Consider the following 16,966-nt stretch of genomic DNA (forward strand, 5'->3'; position numbering starts at 1 on the left):
AACACCTCCAACAACACCAACACCTCCACCAACACCAACACTTCCACCAACACCTCCAACAACACCTACACTTCCACCAACACCTCCAACAACACCAACACCTCCACCAACACCAACACTTCCACCAACACCTCCAACAACACCTACACTTCTACCAACACCTCCAACAACACCTACACTTCTACCAACACCTCCAACAACACCAACACTTCCACCAACACCTCCAACAACACCAACACCTCCAACAACACCAACACCAACACCTCCACCAACACCTCCAACAACACCAACAACACCAACACTTCCACCAACACCTCCAACAACACCAACACCTCCAACAACACCAACACCAACACCAAAACCAACACCAACACCTCCACCAACACCCCCACAAACACTAACTCTGAGCCGTGCAACGTGCTACATGCTAAAGAGTTTCAGGCTCACACACCAGCGATGCTACATGCTACATGCTAATCATGATTAAAGTGACTCATCACCAGCAGCTCGGTCCCTCGGTCTACAGTAGCATAGCGCTGAGCAGAGAGATGCTACGCTCTGCGCTGTGCTGCTGTAGACTGTGAGGCTGGTGGAGGTGACGTAGCGACGACACAGAGGAAGGTGGAGGAGGTTGCCGCTGACGCATAGCCTTCATGTATGGAGTATGAATTAGACAATATGGCAGTTAATAAGTACTCAGATCGATACTCTGTACCAGCAGTACTCGTACTCGTCCCTTAAAAAAATTGTATCGGTGCGTCTCTACGAAACACTTTATCCTTTGTCAATGTTAAATTTTAAATTCTAAACTTGTTGGACCTCAGCTCGCACAAGTTTATTTATTTACTGTCTAATTTCTGGTTGTTTTGGTGTAATTTGGAAATCTGAACAATGCTGCTGCTTCTGATCGTTGGACTCAGACAAACTCTGATTTGATCCTGAGACCAGAGTTGAATCAGACTAACTAACTCATGTCCCCGGCTCCAGGTTCACCCACTCTCATGTGGAAGTGCCCTGAATAGCGGCGTCCGCCTACTCCTATGAGCAAACTGGATTCCCACTATGAGGAAATGTGTCTTTGTTTATCTTCCCCCACAAAGTAAAACTCATCAAAACTAGATGACGATTTGACGCAAACTTCTTGAGTCACTGGTGGTTTGAAGCGTCTGTTCTGGCCGGTGCTTTTAGAAGATGTAGGATTCTGTCAACATCCTGAGGGTTACGAGCTCCTGCTGGAAAACTGCTCAGAAAATACACAGAGAAAACAAAACAAAACAAACGTCACTCCGCAAGTACACAACAATACACACACCTTGTATTTTTTACATTTGATTTGAGGCTCCCGAGTCCACAGCAGTATGACGATTTTCACAAGTGTAAAGAAAAAGTAGTTTAAACTGCCTTTATTTTCACTATTTATTGATCAACCTTTGGATTACAAAGGATTTTGAACCTCAGGGAGCCGTCGAGTATTTTGAGACTTAAATCCTCGAGAAGTGTATCAGTCAGACTTTAATCATGTTTATCATGTAACACGTAGCATCGCTAGTGTGTGAGCCCAGAGACTGTTTAGCATGTAGCATGTAGCATGTAGCATGACTCGGAGTAGTAGTTAAACTAATCATCGGGTTAACTCTGCTGGTGATGAAGCTGCTGGTGATGTACGAACTATCTTCTTCCTCCTCTTGATATTTCGTCACAACATAATCTATAGTCCATCTTTCTTTTGCCCTTTGTGTTTTCTTTAATATTAAAGAATCTCCAAACCGCCGGCGTCGCTCGCCCTCTCTTCTTCCTGCTGACGACGACGATGACTGATGACATCACTTAGTACTCGTCTGGTTGTATCCGGGAGCTTTGATGAATACAGGTACTCTGTACAGTATCAGTCCCGATACCTGTATCAGTATCGGTATCGGTGCGTCTCTAAATATCCTTCTTTCGTAATGTTTAAGTCGTCTCTTGAGACTCTTGAGACTCTGGACCCTTTCTCTCTTTTCATGTAACTTCTACTGAATTAATACTGAACCTGCTGAATCAGCAATCCTCATCTTCGCGGTGTCATGTGCATGTGAATCAAGTCCCAAATTAACCTCGTGAATCGATATAAAGACACGTTGATAGAGGAAGCGTTCCGGGCTGGTGAGTCAAACCTCCCACACATTCTCCTCGCCACGGGGCCGAACATCATGATGCAGGTTTCATGTTCACGTCTGTTGTTTTCTGTTTTGTTTTTGTTGTTTTTTTCATGACGAGAGAGAAAAACACATCCTCGGTATTTTCCCAGGAATGACTCCGGTCGTGGTTTTCCTCGTTGTGGGCGGCCACGCTCCAGATGTTTCCAGGTCACGCAGGACGTAGCATCAGCCGGTCGCAGACGTCAAGGCCGGGCGGCAGCGGAGAGAAAGTGCTTCCCCTGTTCGGTTCAAGGTTTTTTGCATGAAAACTAAAAGCCGCAGAGCTGCTATCACTTCCTCTTTCCTGACAGTGCGACAGGGAGAAGTTCCACTGTCACGTTGAATCCTCTAGTCACTAGAGCTACACTCGGGAGAATGGAGACCTTCGCCAACGCCACATCTGTCACCATGGAAACCAATGGATTATAAGGTTATTCGATGCACCACATCTTCCATCTGTCGTGGTCGTTTGATTTGCTTCATGCCATTACTGTTTGACACTGATCTACACACATTGTACTATTTCCTTGTGCCCCCCCCCCCAACATTTGACCCCAAACTGCGAACCAGGGAAATGACGTCACTACATCATGTCGCATGTCAGAGGATAGGGAATTGAAAATGGAACATTTTGGTGTTGGTTTGACATCATTAAACCTGACAGTACTTTGACAAAATACTTTTTTGATCTTTGACCCAATCACCCTCAAAATTCAATGGAACCACCCTTGGATGACGACAAATCATCCCTGAAAATTTCATGCAATTCAGGTCATTAGATTTTTGTGAAAAGTTGGTAAGATACATACACACATACCAATAAATAAATAAATACATGCAGACAAAAACAACCTTCACAATGATTCAATCAGGTTGCCGTGTCCTCATCAGGTAATACCAGTTGTGTGCACTAGATGGCAGTGATGAGGTGAAAGTTATTTAATAGTTATTTAGAGCCTTGCAGTATTTCTTGTTCTGTGGACAGGCTCAACGATAGAATGACTCACTTCACCTTCTTATGGCCACAGGTGGTATTGCAACACATTTACTCTGTATAGGTAAAGTAACTAAATAGTAACTCCTCTTTTTCGTGTTGTCATTTACTTTGTAAATGAATTAAACTTCCACTCGTGTTTTGTAATGAAACCACACACACACACACACACACACACACACACACACACACACACACACACACGCGCGCAGCAGAGAACAAACAGCTCTAAACATGAACAATGGGAGAACACGGACATTCTAGTGAACAGATGAACAAATATTATTTTTATTTAATAATAAACTGTCAAACTGTCAAACTATCCATAGGGTTTAATAGTAAGAAAAGATCACGAGGCTTCAAAGATTCTGAAGGAAACAAGGTCAGGGATTTACATGTTTACACTTTTTCTAGAGATATGAAGAAGTTGTTTATTATTATTATTATTATTAGTAGTAGTAGTAGTAGTAGTAGTAGTAGTAGTAATATTGCTGGTGTCACTTTGATTCTGTGGTGGTTTGATAATAACTGATTTTGGTTGTAATCTGTAATTTGGACCAGTTTTCAGTTAGTTCATAATGAGAAGAGTGATTCCTAAACTGTGGGCCTCCTGGTGGTCAGCAGAGGTGCTGCAGGTGGGCGCTGAGAGGTCATGTGCAATACTTTTAGAAAAAGAATTCAGGATTTTAGTGATTGAGTTTGATATTACTTCCAACCAAATATCCCGAAATAGCTGATCCGTCTTCATTCATTGAGCCAGATTGGACCAGAAACAAGACGCTGATCTCCTCTGATCTCCTCCATGATGTGCCTCTCTCATCCACTTCGTATGGGAAATCTGTTCGCAGTTTGTGGGGATTTATTCAAAAACAGCTTGCCACTAACATCTCAAAATATAATCGAGTGGTCCTTGGATGATGACAAATCATCCCTGAAGATTTCATCCAATTTATAAAGAGTTTATGTGAACATTTTGTAAAATACATACAAACATTAAATAAATACGTGCAAACAAAAACATAACCTTCATCGTCAAACTTTTGTTGGTGAAGGTACCAGCATCAACTAGTGGCCCAACATGAAAACTGCATCTGTTCAGTGTTTCTGTTGTTGTAGAAACAGACGTAGTTTTCAGAATGTTGCCGTGTAAACCTGAAACTCTTCCTAAACGAAAACAATGCGTTATCACGTGCAACGTCGTTGTGTGACCGCTGCCTTCGATTTGAGAAACGATTCCGTTGCGTCTGTTCATCGTGCTGGTGAAGCTTCAATCGCTGAGTCGAGATAAATGTTAAAAATTAACTTCAATAAAGCTGCATGAAGGCAGCCGGGCGGAGCAGAGGGCAGGCGGCTGTCTCTTATCCCCCAGCTGATAACCACCCAGGCCGTTTCCTCCTGACAGCAGTGACCTTTGGCCCGTAAGACTTGACCCAACTATCCGTGTGCCGAGGGAAGGCCTCCGTCAGCCTCCGTCAGCCTCCGTCACACACCAATCAATACTCAGCGATGTGAGGAAGCAGATGAAGGCTCGGGGGCTGGCAGGAGGCGGCGGGTCGATCACAGCAGCATTCGCCAACCAGCCCGTCTTGTTTTCTTCACCGTCTGAGATCCGATCGGAAATAAGATCACAAACAAATCGAGTCCGAACAAGAAGATCCGTCTTGAAAAGAAGAACCGAGAAAAACTGATTAGAAGCTGCAATCGTATCAAACATGTCTGAAGCAGAAACACCTGGATTCTATAGTTCATCAGTTATTCAGACTCTGGTAGAGGACCTCAGACTCTGGTAGAGGATCTCAGACTCTAATAGAGACCCTCAGACTCTGATAGAGGACCTCAGACTCTGGTAGAGAACCTCAGACTCTGGTAGAGGACCTCAGACTCTGATAGAGGACCTCAGACTCTGGTTGAGACCCTCAGACTCTGGTAGAGGACCTCAGACTCTGGTAGATGACCTCAGACTCTGGTAGAGGAGCCCAGACTCTGGTAGAGACCCTCAGACTCTGGTAGAGGACCTCAGACTCTGGTAGATGACCTCAGACTCTGGTAGAGACCCTCAGACTCTGGTAGAGGACCTCAGACTCTGGTAGATGACCTCAGACTCTGGTAGAGGAGCCCAGACTCTGGTAGAGGACCTCAGACTCTGGTAGAGGAGCCCAGACTCTGGTAGAGGACCTCAGACTCTGATAGAGGACCTCAGACTCTGGTAGAGACCCTCAGATTCCGGTAGAGAATCTCAGACTCTGGTAGAGGACCTCAGACTCTGGTAGAGACCCTCAGACTCTGGTAGAGGACCTCAGACTCTGGTAGAGGACCTCAGACTCTGGCAGAGGACCTCAGACTCTGATAGAGGAGCTCAGACTCTGGTAGAGGACCTCAGACTCTGGTAGAGGAGCTCAGACTCTGGTAGAGGGCCTGAGCTGGAGGATGACCCAGACCCTCCAATGATGGGGGATATTTTTTTCATTGTCAGTTTTACTTCTTAACTTCATTTATTCCCGAAGAACGAATCCAACTGAGTTTAGTCGAATCATTAAAATCATAATGAGGTTTGTAGCGATCATCCAGTGAAAAACAAATGTAAAGCAGGAAATTCAAAAATAAAGAATGTTCTAACCTCACGTGAGACATCAGGACTTAATAATCTAAAACTTTAGAATTATTCAGTTGCACTTTTCAATACAACTGAATGAAATGAGCTTCGGTCCAGATGAGACGAGCCAAACGGGATCCGAGGCCAAAACCTTCCGTCGATAAAACACTCGTCACCGTCGTCTGCGTTGAAAGACGTCAAAAAGCCCAAACCAAAGGAAAACGGAGGGAAGAAAAGGCTTCAGATTACTGATCAATACAGCGATTAGCACTTTAATCAGCTAATGCTTGAGAGGACAGATGAATTGGTCTTTGGGGGCCGTTGATGCTGCAGCATCCTGAAGGTTTCACACCCACTTCCTGCCCAGAGACCTTAGTTAAGACTGAGCAAGTTCTGATTTAAACTTTCATTAAAAATGGTTTGACTAATGCTTTGATTGATTGATTGAACAGTTTATTTTGGACATGTGGTACACAAAACAACCAAATTATATAAAAACACACAAAACATATAAACATAACAGAGCAAAGCCAAAAATAAGTAAATGAAATAACTAATGCCCAAACGCTTCTCCACCCTAACAATTAACCAATTTATACCCTAGTGGTTATTTGTATCCAAAAAATAATTCAAATATATACCTTATATATATATATATATATATATATACCTTTCACAACTAATAATATAAATAATATACTATTTAAATTTCATCAATTACATTTTAAATACAAAATATCATGTGGCAGATATTAAATTAATAATATTTTCTATCACAATATATAACTTTTCTCATGTTTATTAAGTGTTAATATATTTCATACAATTATTTTATTTTGATAGAGTGCGTGCAGATGACATGAGACAACGTGGTGAAACATGGAGGAAGAGAAACAAAACGAGCTCAATGCAGTACAGGTCCTCCATCAGTCTGAACCTCCATCAGTCTGAACCTCCAACAGTCTGAACCTCCATCAGTCTGAACCTCCAACAGTCTGAACCTCCATCAGTCTGAACCTCCATCAGTCTCAACCTCCATCAGTCTGAACCTCCAACAAGCTAAACCTCCATCAGTCTGAACCTCCATCAGTCTAAACCTCCAACAGTCTGAACCTCCATCAGTCTGAACCTCCAACAGTCTGAACCTCCATCAGTCTAAACCTCCATCAGTCTGAACCTCCATCAGTCTGAACCTCCAACAAGCTAAACCTCCATCAGTCTGAACCTCCATCAGTCTAAACCTCCAACAGTCTGAACCTCCATCAGTCTGAACCTCCATCAGTCTAAACCTCCATCAGTCTGAACCTCCAACAAGCTAAACCTCCAACAGTCTGAACCTCCATCAGTCTGAACCTCCAACAGTCTGAACCTCCATCAGTCTGAACCTCCATCAGTCTGAACCTCCATCAGTCTCAACCTCCAACAGTCTAAACCTCCATCAGTCTGAACCTCCATCAGTCTCAACCTCCATCAGTCTGAACCTCCAACAAGCTAAACCTCCATCAGTCTGAACCTCCATCAGTCTGAACCTCCATCAGTCTCAACCTCCATCAGTCTGAACCTCCATCAGTCTGAACCTCCAACAGTCTAAACCTCCATCAGTCTGAACCTCCATCAGTCTGAACCTCCATCAGTCTATACCTCCATCAGCTGGATTAGAATCCTCCAGGGGGCAGCGCTGAGAACCAGGTGTTCTGTAGAAAACCTAGAATCCTCCAGGGGGCAGCGCTGAGAACCAGGTGTTCTGTAGAAAACCTAGAATCCTCCAGGGGGCAGCACTCTGAGAAGCGTGTTCTGCTGGAGGAACAGCTCTTCAGGACATGATGGATGTTTGTTCAGAGCGTTAGGGGTTAACCTCATGGGGGGTCCATGATTGTGTGTTGCCCCGGACCTTGAATCCATTAGAGCCGCTCCTGGTTAGTTTGAGTCTCTGGAGGAATCAGACTGGGGGAGACGTGTCATTTCCTGTTTCTGCTCTCCTTCATTTCCTCTTTCTCACGCTTTTACTCATGTCTGCTCTCACGTACCCTCGAGACAACCCCCCCCCCCCCCACCATGTGCATGGGCCAGTTAACCCCCCCCCCCCCCCCCCCCCCCCCCGCCACTTCTGCTCACATTGAAACCATTAAAGTCAAACACGAAGAGGCTGTTCAGCTCCTGCTTGTTGCTCCTGATCACAGGAGGAAACAAGGAGGATGGATGGAGGTACAGAGAACAAGAACCAGGATTGATAGTCAGAGATTCTTCAGAGCTGAAGAGGCCGTCAACCTGCTGCAGTCCTGGGAGGGAGTTCTGGGGGGGGGGGGGGGGGGGGGGGGGGGTCAACACGGGGCCGAGACGTAGGGAAGAAGGTTGGGATGCATCAGAGGCAAATTTTATCTCCTGCTGCAGACTCACAAGTTCACCTCCCGCTGGAAACTCTCCTCTAACATCAGATTATAGAGCATCTCACGCCTTTCACATCCAGATTATAGAGCATCTCACTCCTCTCACATCCAGATTATAGAGCATCTCACTCCTCTCACATCCAGATTATAGAGCAGCTCCCTCCTCCAAAACCAGATTAGGGAGCATCTTCCTCCTCTTACGTCCAGATTATAGAGCATCTTCCTCCTCTCACATCCAGATTATGGCACATCTTCCTCCTCCAAATCCAGATTATGCAGCATCTTCCTCCTCTAACATCCAGATCATAGAGCATCTTCCTCTTCCAACATCAGATTATGGAGCGTCTTCCTCCTCCAAAACCAGATCATAGGGCATCTTCCTCTTCTAACATCAGATTTTGGAGCATCTTCCTCCTCTAACATCAGGTCATAGAGCATCTTCTTCCTCTAATTTATGAATCAGTTAAATTTACCCACACTGTGCTGATGGTTCTCCTAATGCTAATGCTAACGCTACAATAATCCAGCCATGTTGTTACACTGGACACATTAAAAGAAACAACAGTTACTTTCCTGAGTAATTAGTAACTGGAGTAATTAGTAACTAGAGTAATTAGTAACTGGAGTAATTAGTAACTGTATTCGGATCAAACATTTACACGACATTGTTGGTCAACAATTAATCTTCAGATTCCATCTTGATATTAAAGATCTATTCAGTTACTTACTCTATTACTGCAGTAACTCACTACAGATTCTCCTGTAAAGGAGGCGGGGCTTGAGCCGGGGAGGCGGGGCTTGGCTCTGGGCTCTGGCCAGCAGCCGCCGTGTCACTGAACAAATGTTTTAATGCTCCTGATTGAGTTAGTCCACTCAGGGAGCCGCTCGATGCTCCGCGGGGCTGATGGGTAATGGGCCCGGGCTCTCCTCCCATCGATCGCCTCTCCCCTCCGGGGCCTCGCCGCCCGCCAGCCTCCATCACGCCTTCATTTGTTTATGAAATATTGATATCGGCTGCTCTCTCGTCCTGGAGGGCAGATTCACTCTGAGGGGAAGAAACCAGCCGCTTCTCTTTAAGCTTCATCAGCGTTTCCAGATTCACGGGCTCTTCACAGTCGCTTGTGGGTATTATGGGATGGAGGGACCGAAATACAGCGGAGGAAATGATCATTCTGACTTTAATATCAGATTAAACTCTAGAAAGAAAATCTGTTAGTTATCAAGTCAGACATTTTTTTTTTCTTTCTCCTTTTTTATACAATTATTTTGGAATGAATTAATGAATCAATATGTTTTCTATCTTTACTGAAATCTTCTATTGGAGTTATTTTTTATTTCATACAAAATAAATATCTAGAGCTCTTTGGTCCTGAGATTAATGAAACAGTTGACCACGTTGATTTAACTCAGAATGCTGTAGAAACAAACAACAAACAAACAAACAACAAAGAAACAAACAACAAAGAAACAAACAACAAACAAACATGTAAAAGTAACATTTCCACATGAAGAATGATGGTAAATGACAAGAAGTTAGTCTAAAAATCAGAGTCCGCTGAATTCAGCTGTTCTCTGAGAAACAAACTTCATGATTATAAAGATAATAAGTAGAAAACTTCAGATTCCAAATATCCTATAATCTGAAAAGTATTTCTAGCAATTTGAGGATTAAACAGATTCCTTCACACCGCGAGACGAAACCACCAGCAGCGGTTTCACTGCTTGTTGCATCGAGTTGTGCAGGTGGACAGCGCCCGTCTGCAGACTGCGTGCAGCGCTCCTTTCATTCAGGAGAATTCCTCTTTGACCTCAGTTTAACCACAGCAGCAGCAGCAGAGTGTCGCTCCTGCGGTGGTCAGGATGCAGTGGAGGTTTTCCACCGCAGCGTCACAGGAGAAGATCCTGATCGATGGTCGTTACCTCGCTGAAGCCGCGCGACCGCTAATCAATACTCTGGTTTCACATCCTTCACTGCTCAGCCTGCAAACACTGATCCACCGCTCAGAAACACTCCTCCTCCTCCTCCTCCTCGTCCTCCTCCTTCTGCCCCTGCTCTTCCTCCTCCTCCTGCCCCTGCTCTTCCCCCTCCTCCTCCTCCTGCCCCTGCTCTTCATCCTCCTCCTGCTCCTCGTCCTCCTCCTCCTCCTCCTGCCCCTGCTCTTCATCCAGCCCTTCCCCCTCCTCTTCCCCCTCCTCTTCCTCCTCCTCTTCCTCCTCCTCTTCTTCCTCCTGCTCTGCTCTCTACCACTCAGATAACTCTTGATGGAGAGTGACAGGCAGAGATAAAGACCCTGCAGATCCTCAGATATGAGTTCCTCCTCTTCCTCTGCTGAGCTCAGTTCTTCTGTGCCGGCCTGCAGAGCGTCTACAGAGTGTCTACAGAGCGTCTACAGAGCGTCTACAGAGCGTCTGCAGAGTGTCTGCAGAGCGACTGCAGAGCATCTGCAGAGTGACAACAGAGCGTCTACAGAGCGTCTACAGAGCGCCTGCAGAGTGTCTGCAGAGCGACTGTGGAGCGCCCGCAGAGCGTCTGCAGAGCGACTACAGAGCAACTGCAGAGCGTCTGCAGAGTGACAGCAGAGCGTCTGCAGAGGGACTGCAGAGCGACTGCCGAGCGCCCGCAGAGCATCTGGAGAGTGCTCTGCAGAGCATCGGAGGGTTTCCACTGCGGCAGGTCGAGGTTCATGCTGGCTCAGGAACTGCTGACTTACATGTAAAGATCCATTCAATTAGTTGTAGAGGCGCTTTAATGCTCTGCGGTGCGGCATGAATCACCTCTGGACAGGAAGAGAGGGATGATATTAGATTAAACCTGTTTTCACGTCCATCTGCTGCTGGTTCATTGGCATATAAACAAGGAGGAACTCAGACTTTATTGAGACTGGTGTGTGTGTGAGGGAAGAAAGACCTGGATTATTCACAAGACTCAAACTCTGTCGCTCTCATCAGTGGAACCATTTATTACATTATTATCGTCAATCAGCTGTTTTGGCTGCAGGAAGTCACGTTTTCAAAACGTGAAGGAGCAAAATATCCCAGCAGCCTCAGCCTCAACATATAATCACATTATTTATGACATTACACCTAATTTAGAACAAATCAGACAGAAGTCACCGCATTATGGATTTAAATAGAGTTGCATCAGTTATTGGAGGAAGATGCTCTATAATCTGGATGTTTGTGGAGGACGGTGCTCTATAATCTGGATGTTAGAGGAGGAAGATGCCCTAAAATCTGGATGTTGGAAGAGGGAGATGATCTATAATCTGGATGATAGAGGGGGAAGATGCTCTATAATCTGGATGTTAGAGGGGGAGATGCTCTATAATCTGGATGTTAGAGGAGGAAGATGCTCTATAATCTGGATGTTCGTGGAGGAAGATGCCCTATAATCTGGATGTTGGAAGAGGGAGATGCTCTATAATCTGGATGATAGAGGGGGAAGATGCTCTATAATCTGGATGTTCGTGGAGGAAGATGCCCTATAATCTGGATGTTGGAAGAGGGAGATGCTCTATGATCTGGATGATAGAGGGGGAAGATGCTCTATAATCTTAATGTTAGAGGAGGAAGATGCTCTATAATCTGGATGTTCGTGGAGGAAGATGCCCTATAATCTGGATGTTGGAAGAGGGAGATGCTCTATGATCTGGATGATAGAGGGGGAAGATGCTCAATAATATGAATGTCGGAAGAGGGAGATGCTCTATAATCTGGATGATAGAGGGGAAGATGCTCTATAATCTGGATGTTAGAGGGGGAATATGCTCTATAATCTGGATGTTAGAGGAGGAAGATGCTCTAAAAGCAACAAAATAACAGATTATCTCCCAGGCTGGAAAGATAACTGGAGCTTCTGGGGCTACAGGCTACAGGCTACAGGCTACAGGCTACAGGCTACAGGCTACAGGCTACAGGCTAATGCTAATGCTAATGCTAATGCTAATGCTATAGGGCACAGAGATGCTGCCCTGCAGCTCTTCTATTGTTTTCATGAAAAACTTTATCAAAACTGAAGTAACTGTGTTAGTATCCGTTACTATCAAAAGTACAGGTATTCTTCAGATTACGACTCTTAAATAGAAAAGAATCATGAAAACACAGAAAACCTTTGATCATGTTCTGACTTTATTGACGTGTAACATGACGTTGGCATGTATTTAAATACTTTCTACTTCTTTAACATTATAATATCATAATGCACTGACATGACACATGCAGCAGGATAAAGACACTTAATGGTTCTAATCTCCTGATTTTGTCAGAAACTTCTGTGGTTTTGAGAAACAAGCCAGCGAATGGAGGGAAAGAGGAAGTGCATGAATTATTCAATGTTAGAATTCAGGAAACAAGAGGAAGGCAGGTGTGTGTTCAGGCTGCGCAGTTTCAGGCCCAGCGTCTGCAGACACAGGCACAGCGTCTGCAGACACAGGCAAAGCATCTGCAGACACAGGCCCAGCGTCTGCAGACACAGGCACAGCGTCTGCAGACACAGGCACAGCGTCTGCAGACACAGGCGCAGCGTCTGCAGACACAGGCACAACGTCTGCAGACACAGGCACAGCGTCTGCAGACACAGGCACAGTGTCGGTCTGCAGCAGGTCTGCTTTTGTCTGAGCATGTTTGAAAAACAAGGCACATCTTTGCCTCCTGAAGCAAAACAAGATTGTTTTGTTTGTGTTGCCCGAGAAAAGAGCAAGTAGATGTAGGTCAGAGTGGAGCAGAGGGAGGCTGCAGGGAGCAGGAGGAGGCAGGGGGAGGCAGGGGGAGGCGGGAGGAGGCAGGAGGAGGCAGGGGGAGGCAGGGGGAGGCGGGAGGCTTCAGGGAGCAGGAGGAGGCAGAGAGCAGGAGGAGGCAGGGAGCAGGAGGAGGCAGAGAGCAGGAGGAGGCAGGGAGCAGGAGGAGGCAGGGAGCAGGAGGAGGCAGGGAGCAGGAGGAGGCAGAGAGCAGGAGGAGGCAGGGAGCAGGAGGAGGCAGGGAGCAGGAGGAGGCAGGAGGAGGCGGGAGGAGGCGGTAGAGTATCATATAATACTATTATGTAGTTTTTGGAGCAAAAGCACGTTATATTTTTTGGTTTTAACAGTGTTTTTACTTCTATTTGAGCACAATACTTATGTCCCAAAATGACAGTATTGAAACAAATATTTTAATATGTGTTAGATTTCAAATACACACAGTGACACACACACACACACAGTGACACACACACACACACACACACACACACAGTGACACACACAGACGAGCTGTTAGAGTTGAAACGTACAACAGATCGTCCAGAGGCTCGAGTTGGAGAAAGAATTCATCAACAACTTAATTTCAAGACTTTCAGGATCGTGTTTCTGCGTCAATAAACCTGAATTCAGCCCGAATTAATTAAAAAATCTGGATTTAAGTGGAGATTATGTGATGCTTCTCATGGTGCGTTCAGGGTTCACCAGAACGTGGGAGAACAGGGAGTTTCCTGAAGAAACACTGAGCTTGACTTCGTTTATAAAGAGGAAAGTAGAAAGTAAAAATTTTAATGATAAAAAGACAAAATAATAGATGACTTTTTTTTCTTGTTTGTATATACATTTTGTTTTATGATTGATTAATTTTTTTCATGTTAATAAAGAATTGAATTTGACTCCGTTTGAGAAAAAGTAATAATTTTTTCCTTTAACAAATTGAACCATTAAAAAAAGGTTTGGAGTTTAATAAACTATGAAGAGGAAGTGATGACTTGGTAAAATTAATCCTCAGAGATTAATACTTTAGTTGAGATGGGTGTCAAACTGGGAATTTCCCACTGGGAAAGCGGAAATTTCCTGCTCCGAAGAGCCGATTCTCCCTCAGCGATAAACCGCCGAGCAAAACTCTTTATTTCTTTTCTCTCTGACGTTCGTTTCTGATTTCCTTAAAACCCCGAAAACAACCGGGAAAAAGAGAAAAGGAGCTTTGGAACGTCTCGGGAGAATCAGTTAGTCCCGGAAGTGAAGCGACGCCATTTAACCCCAAAACAACTCAACAACTGGGAATTCCCCGACTCGTAACGTTCCCATTTCCCACCGCGGCCGGTTCAGCCCTGCAGGACCTCCGTCGCTGGGCGGCCCTTCACTGCCAGTGCACGCACACCGCCACGTTCTTGTGCCGCTCCCAGTAGTGGCAGTCCTCCGGGAAGCTCCACGCCGCTGCCGCCTCCTTGTGGCGGCTGACGGCGTGGACGACGAAGCCGTCCAGCTGCTCCTGCAGCGCCCCCACCGCGGCGGGGGCGTTGCTCCTCCGGGCCGGGCCCTCCATCAGCTGGTGGATGAGGTCACGCGGCACCGGCCGCGGGCCGCCGCTGTACGACACCACCAGGTTGACGTTGTTGACCTGCAGCACCTCGAACCAGCTCCGCCCCGCCACGTGGTGGAAGCGCTCGCCTGCACGCCAGTTCCGGTAGGAGCTGCCGGCGTGGTTGATGAGCCGCACCGACCAGTGGATCCAGTCGTACTTCTTGACCAGGAAGTCCAGCAGCTGCTGGGTGGCGTCCTGCAGAGTCTCCGCCTCCTTCTCCTGCAGCAGGCGCTGCGCGTCCAGACGGGCCTGCTCGGGGAACGCCGCCACGCAGGCCTCGATAGCGGCCTTCATCCGGAGCTCCACCTCCTCGATCTTGGCGCTCCACCGGCGGATCTGATCCTGCTCCTCGCTGGCGCTGGCGCTCAGGGCGCAGTGGCCCAGCAGGGCGATGAGGCCCAGTAGGAACAGCTCCTTCATGCGCACGCAGAAATCCTCCAGCAGGCGGCGATTCCTCGCCACGTACCTGCAAAACGCACGCAAGCAAAGGTTAGCGACTACTGGTTTGGATTCTTCTTATTAGATCATAATCTGTTTCTTTAGGAGAAAACATCCAGATTATTGAGCATCTTCCCCCTCTAACATCCAGATTATTGAGCATCTTCCCCCTCTATAATCTAGATGTTAGATCGGGAAGATGCTCAATAATCTGGATGTTAGATCGGGAAGATGCTCAATAATCTGGATGTTAGATCGGGAAGATGCTCAATAATCTGGATGTTAGAGCATCTTCCCCCTCTAACGTCCAAATTATAGAGCACCTTCCCCTCTAGCATCCAGATTATAGAGCATCTTCCCCCCTCTAACGTCCAGATTATAGAACACCTTCCCTTCTAACATCCAGATTATAGAGCATCTTCCTAATCTAACACCCAGATTATAGACCATCCTCCTCCTCTAACATCCAGATCATAGGGCATCGTCCCCTCTAACATCCAGATTATAAAGCATCCTCTTCTCTAACATCCAGATTATAGAGCATCTCTCTCCATTAACATCCAGATTGTAGAGCACCTTCCTCTTCTAACATCAAGATTATAGAGCACCTTCCTCTTCTAACATCCAGATTAGAGAGCATCTCCATCCACTAACACCCAGATTGTAGAGCATCTTTCCCCTCTAACATCCAGATTGTAGAACATCTTTCCCCTCTAACATCCAGATTGTAGAGCATCTTCCCCTTCTAACATCCAGATTATAGAGCATCTTCCCCTAACATCCAGATTGTAGAGCATCTTCCCCCCTCTAAAGGAGCTCAGTGAACAGAAAAGAGAGCGACAGCAGCTCTAGGAACAGTTTTAAATAAATCAAGGAGCCGACATAAAACACATTAATCTAATATCACGTCTGTAATCTAGTGTAGCTGAGTTTGTGAGCGACTGTTGCTATCTCAAGTCGTGTTCTCCACGTCGCTCGGAGGAGAAGATGAGATGGAGCGTTTACCTTTCTACCACCTCTAGAATCGACTCCCCGAAGCTGCCGGTGCCCATCAGAGCGTCGTAGAGCACGAACAGGTTCTTCTCTCCCCCCGTTTTGGTGAAGTGCTCCAGGAAGAGTCTGGTCTTCACCTCCCTGAACTGCTGCTTGGCCTCCAGGATGTCCAGGTACTTCCTGAACTGGTTCCTGAGGTTCTCCTCCACGGAGAAGTACTGGGCGTCCAGCCGGCCCCTCCTGATCTCGCTGTCGATGTCCTCCAGCTGGCCGGAGAGCACGTCCAGCTGGTTCCTCACCGTCAGGAACTGCTCCTTCACGTAGAACACCTCCTTGCTCTGCACGTTGTCCAGCGCCAGCCGCAGGACGGGCGCCGCCGCCTCGCAGAGCGGGAACAGCTCGCCCACGGCGCTGGCCAGCACCTCGGCGCCCCGCTCCAGCATGTCCATGGCCGCCTCGATGGCCTCCTTCTTCTGGGCCAGCGCCCGCTCCAGGGAGCTGCTCATGGTCCGGTCTGGTCTGGAGGCACGGCGGCCGCGGAACAGGAAGATCAGAAGAGAGTCTCAGTGTTTATTTATTTATTTATTTATTTTAGACAAACTGAATCTATTACATGTCTGAACCTTCGAACTGACGAGGAAACGACTCAGGAAACAAACACTGGATTCTGAACCTCTCAGTTCCCAGGATCTCCTCACGTAAGCAGACACGCAAAACGTTTGTGTTTTCTCTAGAAATCGTTGCCGTGGAAACGTGGCTTTAGACTCTGGAAACAGGGAGAACGTGCAAACTCCGGAGTTAAAGGCCTCCGGGCCTGCCGTGAAGCCAGAACAATAAAACGTCCATATTTTCAAAATCCGTATATCTAATTATGTAATTCAACTGATTAGTATTGATTTGAGGACAACAGATGTGATTTGATGTGAATGTTTTACCGACATGACAATGATTCTTTAATTTAGATTTTTTGACATGTTTGGTCAGGTTTTTTTTTTTTTTGAATAAATAAAATTAATAAATGAATAAGGATTATTATCTACATATGCTGCTCAGCTCGGATCCA

At 46.2% G+C, this 16,966-nt stretch overlaps 1 protein-coding gene across 1 annotated transcript; it reads right to left on the reverse strand.

Moving 5' to 3' along the window:
• Nucleotides 1-12,475: 12,475 nt before the first annotated feature.
• On the reverse strand, nt 12,476-16,409 carry LOC308114452 (uncharacterized protein; the record flags this gene model as incomplete). The annotated part of the gene is made up of 3 exons (XM_080471325.1): nt 12,476-12,697; nt 14,263-14,938; nt 15,916-16,409. The coding sequence occupies 3 exons, from the start codon at nt 16,407-16,409 to the stop codon at nt 12,476-12,478; spliced, it is 1,392 nt and encodes a 463-aa protein (XP_080327451.1).
• Nucleotides 16,410-16,966: the final 557 nt, after the last annotated feature.

The sequence above is a fragment of the Lipophrys pholis genome (assembly GCF_963383615.2).
Source record: "Lipophrys pholis genome assembly, chromosome: 9".
Taxonomy (NCBI): Eukaryota; Metazoa; Chordata; class Actinopteri; order Blenniiformes; family Blenniidae; genus Lipophrys; species Lipophrys pholis.